Below are 13,239 nucleotides of genomic sequence, written 5' to 3'. Positions count from 1 at the left end.
TTACCATGGATATTATTAACATGTAAATAGGCTTTGTTACAATACCATGTGCCAATATGACACGATTCTTAACCATAGATATTCACCCCCACTTTGCCGTGGATATTATTAACATGTAAATAGGATTTGTTACAATACCATGGCTTATCAATACCATATGCCCAAAAAAATAACTTATTTCACAATCAAAATATTTTATAAATGTGTGTTTGTTTTTGTTTTTAACATTTTTTTAATTAAATCTAAAAGGAAAAATGTTATAATTACTTTTGAGATATATCTAAACCCTCTATCCTCACGACTACCAAAAAGATTTCTGTAGAAATTAAATTAAGGTTATAATAAAATAAAAAATGAGAATATTATTATATATAAAGATGTCAAATTTATATAGTATAAATAATATTATTAAAAATGGACATAGATCCACTAAGGATCCAAGCGATGAGAACAAGCAAATTGACTACAATAATAAAGGAAAAACAATGCATGATTGTTTTAAGTTTTTCATTATTATATTTTCTTTGACATGATTGATCCAAAATATAGGTTCAATATTTTACAACCAATTGAATTTGTTTAATTAAGATACTTTCTTAAACACAATATCATGGAATCAAATTTAAGAGAGGGTGGGACGGGGGTGGCAAAGAGAGGGAGGGACAAAGATAGTGACAAAGCTGGGGTGAAGAGAGAGAGAGAAAGAGAGAGAGTGAATGATGGGGGGAGAGAGAGGGAGGTGGGAGAGAGAGGGAGAGAGAGGAAGGAAGAGATAGAGGAGAGAGGGAAAGAGAGAGATGGAATTGGAGGGGAGAGAGAGGGAGGAAAGAACAAAGCCATAGAGATATAGAAGTGGAGAGGGAGAGAGAGTGACAAGGGAGAGATTGGGAGATAGCGAAGGAGAGAGGAGAGGAGGAAAGAGAGAGAAGAAGAGAGGAGAGAGATAGGGAGAGAAGGGGAAGAGAGAGAGAAGGAGACAGATAGACAAAGGCGAGAGAGAGAAGGAGAGAGGGAGGGAGACAATGATAGAGTTAGAGGGAAAAGAGAGAGTGATGGGGGGGTGGGGGAGGAGAAGAGATAGAGGGAGGTGGGAGAGAATCAAAGAGAGAGAGAGAGAGAGAGAGAGAAAGAGAGAGAGGGGGAGAGAGATGGAGGGAAGAATAAAGACATAGAGGGAGAAAGGTGGAGAGAGAGAGGGAGTGACAAGGGAGAGATGGAGAGGGAGAGCGAGAGGGGAGATAGAGAGGAGGGAGAGAGAGGGAGAGAAGGGCAAGAGAGAGAGAGAGAGGAGAAGAGAGAGGGGGGGAGGGGAAGAGGGAGGGAGAGAGAGAAAAAAGGAGAAGAGCGAGAGAGGGAGATGTAGGGGGGAGAGAGATATATATATATGGAGAGAGAGTGTGTATGTTTGGGGGGTGAGATAGAGAGAAGGAATAAGAAAGAGACACATAGATATTATATAGTATTATATAACTAGCCTAGGTCCATCTTAACCCCGGATCTAGCAAGCCCCGAGAGGGATCAAATTTCTTGAAGTGCAAACCTTTCCTCAAGTTTTGCACTCAAAAAAAGGTTTTGCACCTCGAGATATTTGATCCCTCTGGACACATGATAGATTTGGAGTTAAAAATAGACATATTTTATGCAATTTTTGCTGTGTTTTCTTTTATTACTGTGTTTTCTTTTATTACTCATCAAAACTTACATGTCTGAATACTTTCAACATCTACATAATGTAATTTTATTCCTTGTTTCAAGTTAAATAAAATTACAATCTTTTGCCCCAAAAAAAAAGAGTTCAATACACTCAACTCTCATAAACCAAAAATTATATTCAATATATTCAACTCTTTAAAATAGTCCATTGATTGATTATAAACCAAAAGTTATTTCAATGGACCCAAATTTGGTGGTGAGAAAATATTATCATTACCTAGAATACACAAAGCCAGATTTGTTTAGTAAGCGTTATAAATTTTATTAAAAGTGATGGAGGCCTCTCGATGGAGGTCCCTAGATTCATCGAAAGAAAGGGTAGGTATGCGAAATTTAGATCAGTGCAGGTTGTGGGGGTTATTAACGTCCTATATACGAGGGTAGGAAAATTTTCAAAATTCATAGAGTTCAAGACTGAGCTGCTGGACTCGGAGGCAGGGCCACGAGGAAATAGTATCACAAATGAGTCGACTGCTGTCCCATTTCTGTTTTCACCATAATTCCATTTTCACCGTAGCTCGCCCTGAAATTGTCTCCATCTTTCCATTCCTTAAAAACAAAAGAATTATACATGATAACTCTTATTTGACATGGTGCAAATGGAATGTAAAACACTCACGGAGCTGCAGTTCTGTTTCTGCATTGCAAATGCAGAATGAGGAAGGAGAAGGCCGAGGTGGAGGAGGTGTCTCAATGATACAAGGCGCATCCAGGGGAATAGGCCTTGAATTTGTAAGCATGATTCAACTTCCTTTGAATCATCTCAATAAATTTGATACATCTGCACAAATTCCAGAACTGGTATAGTACATGATTTACGTTGTGTTTATTTTTTTCAGCTAAGGGGATTAGGTAGGTGGCATTGCCAATTTTGGTGATCCGAGCTTTCGTTGGGTGTAATTACTTACTAAGTACTAATTGGGTATTTAGCTGGAATGGTGGGGCACTTTAACCTTCGTAAAGAATAGTTGCATCTTTGAAATGCATGGTGATATTTTGTTTGCACGTGCTTTTGTGGGTGCAAAGAATACAACTCTCATGGGTAGTTAGGTCTGTGTAAGATCCAGTCTTAAACGTATCGTGAGCATTTGCATCGAGGTTAGCATTTGTTACTCCTTATAGGAGCTCAATATTCATCAAACTCGCCATTTCATAGTTGTTCCTTTACAAGTGTTCAAATTGACGGCACTTTCACGACGAGTCCCTCAAATCCGAAGCTCCTCTGCCCTTAGAGAGAGGGGCCCAACAGTTGTCACAGGTGAGTAGAAGCGCTGGGATGAAAGATGGCTAGAACAGAGTGACTTTTAAGGGCTTAAAAAGGGGATCATGTGTGTCATGGTGGTCTAACTGTGGCATATCCCTATGTTGGGATTTAGTTTTACATTAATGCTCCGATCCTAATTGTGTGTGTTGGGTGTATGTCTATAGAAATTGTGAGTCAGATTATTTATTAGGTATTAACAGCACTAAAAGCTTTGCCAATTCAGAAGGTGGCTATGGGGAGAAGGTCTCCTCAGGTTGATGTGAAGGCATCCCCCCTCACTCCAGTACTACATTGCTGAGCGTTTTGTTTAGTGTCATGTCTTGTGGGCTGATGTTGGTTTGTGGTTGTTATCTATGTGATGTTGCAAGCTATCTTACTATAATGGCATAACCCTATGTTGGGCTTTTGTTCGACATCAATACTCCAAGTTTCCCTTCCTTTATATTTGGCTTTGTTGTCAGTTTAGATGTGGGCCACCATCTGTGTGGGTAGGGTATTCAATGCTATACTTGTATGTTCTCTCTTGAAATATAAGCTACTCAACTCTTAATGATAGCGGTAAATGGATATACATTACTGTTCTGTCAAGAAAATAAGATCAGCCATGAAAATAGATTTAATTTTTAAAGTAGAGGTTCAACATTTCCTTGTAAAGTATCAAGAGATTTGAGCTAAAGAAGAACAAAATTCCTAGTAATTCCCACCATTACTTTTTACTAATAGCCATATGCACAACTCCTATATTAAACTCTATATTGCAACTCCAATGCGGGGATTTATCTCCTACATTTGTTGGGCCATAGGGGCTGATATAAATTATGAGCTCCTCCATATGTTATCAAAGATTTCTGGTTTTATTCGTGTGATAGCATTTTTAGCTGATGTGTTTTAGGTGAACACTTCACACTTCATTAGGGAAAGAACAATCAAGATAACCAACATTGTTGCAAATCACTTATATAAGTAACGAAAAGGAGGGAATGAAGAATTGGAGGGTGAGCGATTTGGAGTCCTTTCATGTGGCTGGCTGCAATCTTATAAATGCTTACACAAGCTTGAAGAGTTTTGATGAGGTCTACACATGTTCACGTAGATGATAGAACTAACACTTGCACACAATATTATATGAGCATAGTACCAACAACTAACGAAAGATGCACACGGTAAAACAAGAGAAAGAAAGTATGAAAATATGAGATAAGATTGCTATAATTGTACACATATGGTACACTCTTTCATTGTATTATCTCTTTATAAAGTACAAAATAGTGGGAGAGTGATTAAATTTACGAAGTCTCCAACAAATTACAATAAAATAGGTGAGTGATCAATTTGGATCAAGTTACCTGGAAATACAAAAGTGTACTAAAGTGCAGCTATAATACATGATAACCTAAGTCACCTAACACGGGGACACGGGACACGAGGATTTGAGTGTCCAACACGGGTACGTTGACCCACTGGAACAGGACATGTTAGGACCAGTGTTTCAAAAACCGGTCGGTTCACTAGCCGATTGGGTGAAACCGGTAGAAAAACTGGGTTCGACCCCTCCCATCGCTGAAAAAACAGAAAAACCGGTGCTAACCGGCCGGTTTAGGGCGGAACCGTTCGGTTTATGGTCAAACCGGCCGGTTAGCTGCCAAGGCCACAAAGGACCCCCGCAACGCATTTTACGAAGCTTCTAGGGTGTTTTGGAGGGAAAATAAGGGTTGTTTCCCTCCAAAAACACCCTCTCCAAGCCTTTAAAAGGAGTTTGTCCCTCTCATTTGTCTCACACATCTCATTTGGAGTTTTTGTGAGTTTGATTGGGAGCTTGGAGAGTGTTGAGTTTTTGTTGGAGTAGTCATAATGGATGTTTGGAGTTGGAGTTGGAGCTATTTTGGAGATAGTTTGGAGTTGTCAGTGGAGTTGGCATCTTCAAGAGGAGGCTAAGGAAGCTAGTTTGCATTTCTAGGTAAGGATTTTCACTTGAAAAATTCCTCATTTGACTGCTGTCCATGTATTAATTTTTTTTATGTGTTTTATCATCTATGCTATCAAATCTCTAGTTCTATGCTATCAAATTTTGTAGGCTACATGTGCATTTTTTTCCTAAATTTAGCTTTGGTTTTCCATGTTTCTTAGCTGCATTTTTTTTTAAATGGCAGATTTCTTTGCAAATTTTAATTATTTCAAGCCAACATGGCTCCAAAAGCCAAGGACAGTGCATGGACTCATTGTGATTTGATTGATGGAAAAATGATATGCAAATTATGCCATAAACCTATTGGAGGTGGGGGTATTCTCAGATTGAAACAACACTTGGCTAGGATAAGAGGCCAAGTAAAGCCATGTGAAGCACCAAATGAAGTGTTAGGTCCTATTAGGGCAGAATACCTTTCCAAGTTTGAAAAGTTTCAGGAGGATAAGGCTAGGGAGAAGGCCATCCAAGATGACATTGCAAGGAAGAGGGAATTATTAGAAGCCATGAAAGAGAGTGGGTATGATGATTATGAGATTCAAGACTCCTCTTCTATCCCTTCCACCAATGACCCCTTTCACTATGTTCCTCCTCCTTTTGGCCAACAATCAAAAGGAACAAAGAGAACAAACATCTAGAGTTATTTCTCATCCTCTGCCAACATTGCCTCTTCTAATCCCACTTCCTCCCAGCCAAGTCGTCAACCCACTTTGGATCAACATTGGAAAAAACAATGCAAAGAAACTTCTTATCAATACATTGCTAGATGGTGGTATGATGCAGATATCCCATTTAATGCTGCTCGCTCACCTTATTACCAAGCTATGTGGGACTCTGTTATAACTGCAGGAAAGGGCTGCAAATGCCCTAGTATGCATGACTCGAGGGGAGCTCTTTTGCAAAAAGAGATTTCTTCCATTGATGAGTATTTGGTTGAATATAAAGATTCATGGCTCAAAATAGGTTGTTCTATCATGTCAGATGGATGGACCGATTGAAAGAATCGCACTATAATTAATTTCCTTATTTCTTGTCCTCAAGGAACCATGTTTTTGAGATCAGTTGATGCATTTGATAAGGTGAAGCGTGCAACCCTTTTATTTGAGCTTTTGGATGACATTATTCAGGAAGTGGGGGAGCAGAATGTTGTGCAGGTCATCACCGATAATGCCTCAAACCAGTGTTTTACGACTCCGACCAGGACTCCGACTCGGCCGAGGATCGACTCCGACTCCGACTCCGAAACGGTAATGACTCGGCCTAGTCGATTTCAATGACTCGGTCGTTGTAAAAAATACATTAAATATTTTTTTTTTTATAAAAAAGCATAATTTTAAATATTTTAAACATAATTTTAAAGATTTTCATTCATGTTTCCAAACACATAGCATTATAATATAGATGGAAGACAACATATGATCAAAGTAGGCTCATGAACCAATCCATTATATCAAAATGGTACCCAATGGCTACATAGTCAACTGTCATACATGATCAAAGTGAAAGACTCAAAACAAAATACAAATAACCAAGGAGGCTAGAAATGGCCTCTACAACAAAAGTAAACTGTGATGCTGACCAGACTCCAATACTAGTACTACTGGCTACTGCCAGAGGAGCCAAGATCATATCGACCAATCTCTAGATCAGACTCATCATCATCATCAGAGTCAGACAAGGGGCCCCATGCCTCCTCATCATCATCGTCTCCAACTGCAACTGTAGAAGTGGTGCCAGTACCACTAGCAGATGCAAGCTGAGATAGAGTAGATATGCGGCTGCGCTTCTGTCGTGGCTGAGCAGAGGAAGCACCTACAACTGGAGTCCTACTCCTCAGAGTCCTTGCTGGCTGTGAGACTGAGGCTGGTGGATCGGGATCTGCATTCAACTGAACAGGCTGAAGTTGATGTTCCAGACCCAGGTCAAGTTCATCAAGATCCTCATCAGGATCAAACTCTGGTGCACGACTCTCCACTACCCAATCTGATGTTGGATCAATGTCTTCCAACACAATGGGATCTGAATCAGGTCTTTTGTTCAGCAATTGGTTCCGTCTGAGCCGAAGGTTGTATTGGACAAAAACTAGATCATTCAACCGTTTTTGCTCCAAACGGTTTCTCTTCTTTGTGTGAATCCTCTCAAAGACAGACCAATTGCGCTCACACCCAGATGCACTGCAAGTTTGACTCAAAATACGAATTGCAAACTTTTGCAATTGAGGGCACTGGCCACCAAAGGCCTCCCACCATTGTGCTGCAAAAAACATAGGAGTGTAATGAATTATGAGTTAGATGAAGGCTGAAGCTCAACAAAATTACAAATTATATCTAACTTTCAAATTATAAATGATTTAACAAACTTTAGTCTTTAATAAAAAAAGTAAAACTGTAAAACCGTTAAGAAATTGAAAATTGAAATTTTTGTTTACCTGGCTCATCTGCTTCTCTTGCAATCTTTGCTAGGTTCTTCCCAAAGGTACCTGTTGCATTGCTGAAGGATGTGACCTGTTGATGTATCTGCAGCTGATCAGACTCCGATGGGATCATGCGTTCAATGCAATCAACCAGTCCATCTCTGACCTCCCCGCTCAAAGCTCCTGACTCCTTAGCTCTATAATGATACCGTGGGTTCAAAAAATACCCAGCTGCATGTATAGGGCGATGGAGTTGATTGTTCCATCTTTCATCAATGATTGCCCAAATGGGCCCATACTTTGCCACTCTATCCTTGTATGCTGTCTTTATTTGCTCCTTTGCTTGATCCATAGCCTCATAAATGAAGCCCATAGCCAACCTTTCCCCATCCACCAACCGCAACACCTTAACCAGTGGCTCAGCAAGCTTCACAATCTTTGCTGCCTTTCTCCAAAAAGTTTCATCATGGACTTTCCTTTTCAATTCTCTGCCTTCTGGTTTGTTAGACCAATTGGTTTGATTCCATTCATCACTGGAAAACATCTTTTGCAAGTTTCTATGTTGGGAAAGCATAGATTGCAATGTCAAAAAATGTGTAGCAAATCTAGTGATGGCAGGCCTAATAATATCCTTGCCTCCAGTGTGTTTCCTCAGGAGACTCAAAACCAGTGTATGATTGTAGATAAATTTTGTTATGCTTTTGGCATTATCTACAGTGTTTCTGACCCAATCTAATTTTCCAATATCCTCAAGCATGAGGTCTATGCAATGTGCAGCGCATGGGGTCCAAAAGATGGTCTTGTGTTTTTCCTCTAACAGTTTACCAGCAAGAACATAGTTAGAGGCATTGTCAGTGATGATTTGAACAACATTAGCCACCCCCACATCCTCAATAACCTCATCGAATAGCTGAAACAACAAGTGGCCATCTTTTACCTTATCAAATGCATCAACTGATTTTAAAAACATGGTTCCCTGTGGGCAGAAGACAAGAAAGTTTATGATGGTACGGTTTCTTTGATCAGTCCATCCATCTGACATGATGGTACACCCTGTTCTTGCCCATGAGTCTTTGAACTCTTGCAAATACTCATTAATGGATTGAATTTCTTTCTGCAAACGAACCCCCCTTAGCTCTTGCATAGTAGGGCCTTTGAAGCCTTTTCCAGCAGCATGTATGGCATCAAACATAGGCTCATAATATGGTGAACGAGCAGCATTAAAGGGGATATCAGCATCATACCACCATCTAGCTATGTAGTCACAAGCAGTCTCCCTCAATTCTTTCTTCCAATGGTCATCTAAAGTGGGCTGAATTTGACCTTTACTAACTTCAGGACCATGTGCATCTGATGGAGAGGAGGGAGTGAAATAACTTTTGATAGTCACATTACCCTTCATTCTACCCTTTCCCTTATCTTGAACTGAACCAAAAGAGGGAGGAACATAACGGAAAGGGTTGGATGCCTCAGTTTGAGGGATAGAGGAAGAACCCTCAAAATCATAGTGGGGGTTGGTAGCCATCATTCTTTGTATCTCCCTCTTCCTCCCAATCTCAGCCTGTATCTCTTGTTGCCTAGCCTTATCTTCTTTAAATTTTTCAAAGCTGGCCAACAAATTCTTTCTAATCTCCTCAATTTCATCAGAGGGACATGGGGTAATTTGGCCTTTAATCCCTGCCAAGTGTTGTTTCAGCCTATTAATCCCCCCAGGACCTACCTTAATTTTCTTATGGCAAAATTTGCATTGCATTTGACTATCAACCATTTCAACATATGCCCAAGCAGGATCTTTTGCTCTAGGTGCCATTTTTTGACTAGGAAAACAATCTGAAAATGAAAAAAAAAAAAAAAATTGATTCAATGTTCATTTATTTGACAAAAAACACTCTCTAAGCTTTCTTGATATGCACCTAAAATTTACTAAGCAAAAACAGATTTGTAAGGGTGGAAAAAAATACCTCCAGGCACAAACTGCCTCCTCAAGCTTGCTCCAAGAATCAGCTCCTCAATGCTGCTCCAAATGGCTGCCCAAGAAGCTCCTCACTCCAGCTACAATGCTCCTCCAAGACTCCTCACTGCTGCTCCAAAACAAGCTCAAGAACTGCTCACTAACTCTCAAAGAAGACTCTCACTCAAATGCATAAGACTGCTGTGAGTGAAATGAGAGCATTTGGCTGTCTTAAATAGAGTTTGGGAGGGGGAAATGGACCCCAAAAGCATTTAACAATTTACCATTACCCTTTGGAATCCACAAACCCTATTAACTTTACCAAAAAACACCAAAAAACACCAAAAAAGTGAAAAAAAAACATGATTTACGCTGCCCAGCAGCTTTTTATTGACCCGGCCTGGTCAATACGGACTCGGCCTGGTTGACCGAGTTAGCTATGACTCGGCCAACCTAGCCGGTTACTTGGCCTGGTCATAATTTTTTTTTTCGACTCGGTTTGACCAGGCCGTTTCCGAGTCAACTCGGCCTGGTTGTAAAACACTGCCTCAAACTATGTTCTTGCTGGAAAGATGCTTGAGTCCAAATATAGGACCATATTTTGGACTCCATGCGCTGCGCATTGCATAAACCTCATGCTTGAGGACATAGGCAAAGTGGAGTGGATAAAAAACATTGTAGAGCATGCCAAGTGCATTACAAAATATATTTACAACCACTCATGGGTATTGAGCCTAATGAAGAAAAACACTGGGGGCAAAGAGCTTGTTAGGCCTGCAATTATGAGATTTGCATCTCACTTCCTCACGTTGCAATGTCTCATTGCTCAACATAAAAACCTGCAGAAAATGTTTTCTTTTGATGATTGGTTTGAATCTCGATGGGCTCGTAGACAAGATGGCAAAGACACCAGAAAGAAAGTGTTTGACAATTATTTTTGGAAAAGGTCCTCATAGAACTTGTGAAAATTACCGAGCCCCTCGTTAAGGTGCTAAGGGTGGTGGATGGGGAAAAATTGGTGAACAAGCTTTGGAATTTTGCCGGGCATTGATGCTATATAATGACGCAGATATGCAATATTTTGGTGGTCTGGGATTTTATAATTCAACTTTTGTATGGTGCAATAGTATTCATCTAACAAATCTAGGCTGCGCAACCTTTGACTCATGAACATTTGTTCATAATGGTCTGAATCTGTTGATAGAGTACCAAGAAACTCATGAGATAATGCCATTAACATTGCTTCAAGGGGATCTTCATTGTCTAAGATTGCAAGCTGTTTAGATCTTTTCAATGTTTCCCACCAAAGTCTTGCATTAGTTGTTAGTGCCCATGTTGTTGGAAAATACTGAGGGGGGGGTGAATCAATATTCCTTAGCAATTAACACTTTTAAATCTTTTCAGAGCATTAGTTAATCTTCAATTATCATTAATGTTTATGTAGTAACAACAGTGAATAAAAGAACACAGGAGGCACAAAATTTTACGTGGAAAACCCCCTCTGGGTCAAAAACCACCGAACGCTTTTCTAATAATTCTTTAATCTTTAACTCCAATTGAAAAGAAAGCTCCAACTTCCTAGAATCTAGAAAAGCATTTTTGTCCAGCTCCCACTGGATGGACGCTCCAATGCCCGAGATTCTTCAGTAGTCAATTGAACGGATGCCCCAACACCTAATGAGCTACAACTCACCCTAGCACCACCCTACCACCTTGAAGTTTTCAAAGGCTTGAACCTGTTGGTGACTTCATGCACTAGCCTAGCACCAACCTACCACCCTATAGAAGAATAAAAGAAAAATGGATTCCCGTACCAGGGAAAATGGTCCCCTTTACAATGATATAGAATGATGTAGAAGAAGAAGACACACTAGACCATAACCCCAACTATGACACAACCACCTAATGATGATCCTATACCTCCCAACACTGCGTCTTCAACTCTTGGCAGATAGACACTTATACAACTTTTACAATGATGCTTTTACAATGGCTTTGTATAATGATACTTTTACAATGATTGTATGCAGTGCTTCCCACTTGAAGACTTCATATGGTGAACTTCTTGCCGCTGTTCTGCACCTTGATTGCTGCTCTTGTCGTGCTACCCTTTCTCACTCTTCAGAACATTAGATTATGCATTGAGTCTTCTCTTGATGAATATATAATACCTGCAAAAAGTCTTCAAGGAAATACCCATGACATGATAATAGCAAAACTTACCTCATCCTGCAGAGCATATGTCAATGCTAAACAAAAACAACAAATTAGAATACAAAGAACCTAATGCAATTAAGAAATGAACATGCATATACAGAAGATACTTACCTGTAGCTTACCTTTGCTGCATCATTTTGCTGCACCTTGCTCTTTGCTGCCCTAGAAAGTCTGGTCCTTTGCACCCCTTGACAGCACTTGATCTAGTTTTTTTCGCCTTCTAGGAGCATGATATTTAATCTGATGTATCTCTGTGATTTCAGATCCCCAATATGTGATCTTCGGTCTTGTAGTATCCCTCTGAGTCTTCTTTCCAATGCCACAGGTCTGACCCGATTTAGACTCTTAAAGACAAAATTATGCCCAATCTCTCACAATGATCTAATTATGGACTAGTTCAGTAGAGCGAACTTGTATGGCGTGCCACGTGTCATTGTTTCCTCCTTCGGTTTTGAAATTGATACACAGAAAACTACAGTTCGTGCACTATCCGCCACTTTTTACAGAATTCCAATCCTCTTCTCAGAGAGAGAGTTATGACGATTTTCCCAAGGTCACTTCTTTGAGATGAAATTTGGCAGCCTGCAAAAACCCTAACTTCCATAGATCATATCTCCGAAAATATAGCGAACCAAGGTCTGAAATTCGGTCACGATGTTCATCAGGATTGCGAATCATGGGTTTTAATTTCAGAATCTAAGACAATGAAGTTATAGCAAAAATGCCACGATCACTTCATTTGGAGGATATATGAGATTTCTTTTTATAGAGATGAGAGGGGCTTCTATAGAGAATGTTGGAGGGATTTTAGGAGCTCAAAAATTATTAATTAACGACTATTCAATGACCAAGACCAATTATGAGTGCCATGCCACAACCCCATAGGGATTTAGCCCACTAATTGGGGTTACTAATTTCAAACATGAATATCTCTCAAACCGTGAAGAATTACTTGGCGTGCCATATTTCAACGGAAACATCTCGATGAGTAGAATATATCTAGAAGATCCTTGACTCAAAATAGAGTAAGTTGTCAAGTCAAAATTCCCTTGCAAGATCAGCGTAGCCCCTGGTGCTGCTTGGGTTGACATCAATGACAACCTCAGATTATCTTTAGATCAACACATGTCACCAATATGACTACATCCTTCCATGTGGCTTTGAGGTCAACTTTTCTCTGACTGGCCCATGCATTAATCCTTTGCAGTAAGATCAGTGTTTGATCTCTGTTCAAACAGTCAAAATTAATAAAAAAGGCTGATCCTTGGCTACTGAGAGTAGGAGTAGTTTCTTCTTGAGCTTTTGTTGACGACATGAAACGAGCCCATTTAGAAAATGGACTGGTTTGGGACTGAGATCCAATATCAGACCCTGAAGTTCTTGGAGCTTTATGTGAGAAGTGAAATGATTCATTTCTTTTATGTTTAGAAGACTCACCAGTGTCTTCTTGTCCTGCCATCTTGATTTCATAAGTTTTGAATCTTTCTAACTTGGTCTTAATCAGATCTAGCTTTTCTCTAGCTAATCTGGCTCCATCTGTTATTCTTGTAGTATCTACAAATTCATCAGAAATAGCTTTCAAAGATAAGGTAGAAGATGACTTAGAATTTTTGAAGTAAGAAAACTTCGGGCCTTCAGCTTCGACTTCTTCATAGTTGGGAGGAGATCTAGGTCTAGGCAAAGAGTCTTGAAAGCTAGACACTGCCTTACTGATAACT

The 13,239-nt window shown here is 39.8% G+C and overlaps 1 protein-coding gene across 4 annotated transcripts in view; it reads left to right on the top strand.

The window, feature by feature from the left end:
- The first annotated feature begins 1,970 nt into the window (after positions 1-1,970).
- The window catches only part of LOC149227922 (NAD(P)-binding Rossmann-fold superfamily protein), a 380,332-nt gene continuing 369,063 nt past the window's right edge, over positions 1,971-13,239 (top strand). The window contains exon 1 of one of the 4 annotated variants that reach the window (XM_089377984.1): positions 1,971-2,445. In XM_089377984.1, the coding sequence (XP_089234110.1) occupies positions 2,176-2,445 (270 nt within the window). In that variant the 5' untranslated portion in view covers positions 1,971-2,175. The remainder of the gene's footprint in view (positions 2,446-13,239) is intronic. The other 3 variants (XM_089377985.1, XM_089377987.1, XM_089377986.1) reach the window with 3 other exon arrangements.

The sequence above is a fragment of the Pinus tabuliformis genome, chromosome J (genome assembly GCF_031772625.1).
Source record: "Pinus tabuliformis cultivar Carrire ecotype Pingquan chromosome J, CPIR1, whole genome shotgun sequence".
In the NCBI taxonomy this organism is placed as follows: domain Eukaryota; kingdom Viridiplantae; phylum Streptophyta; class Pinopsida; order Pinales; family Pinaceae; genus Pinus; species Pinus tabuliformis.
Note: the sequence above shows the minus strand (reverse complement) of the source record. Positions and strands in the feature narration are given on the sequence as shown.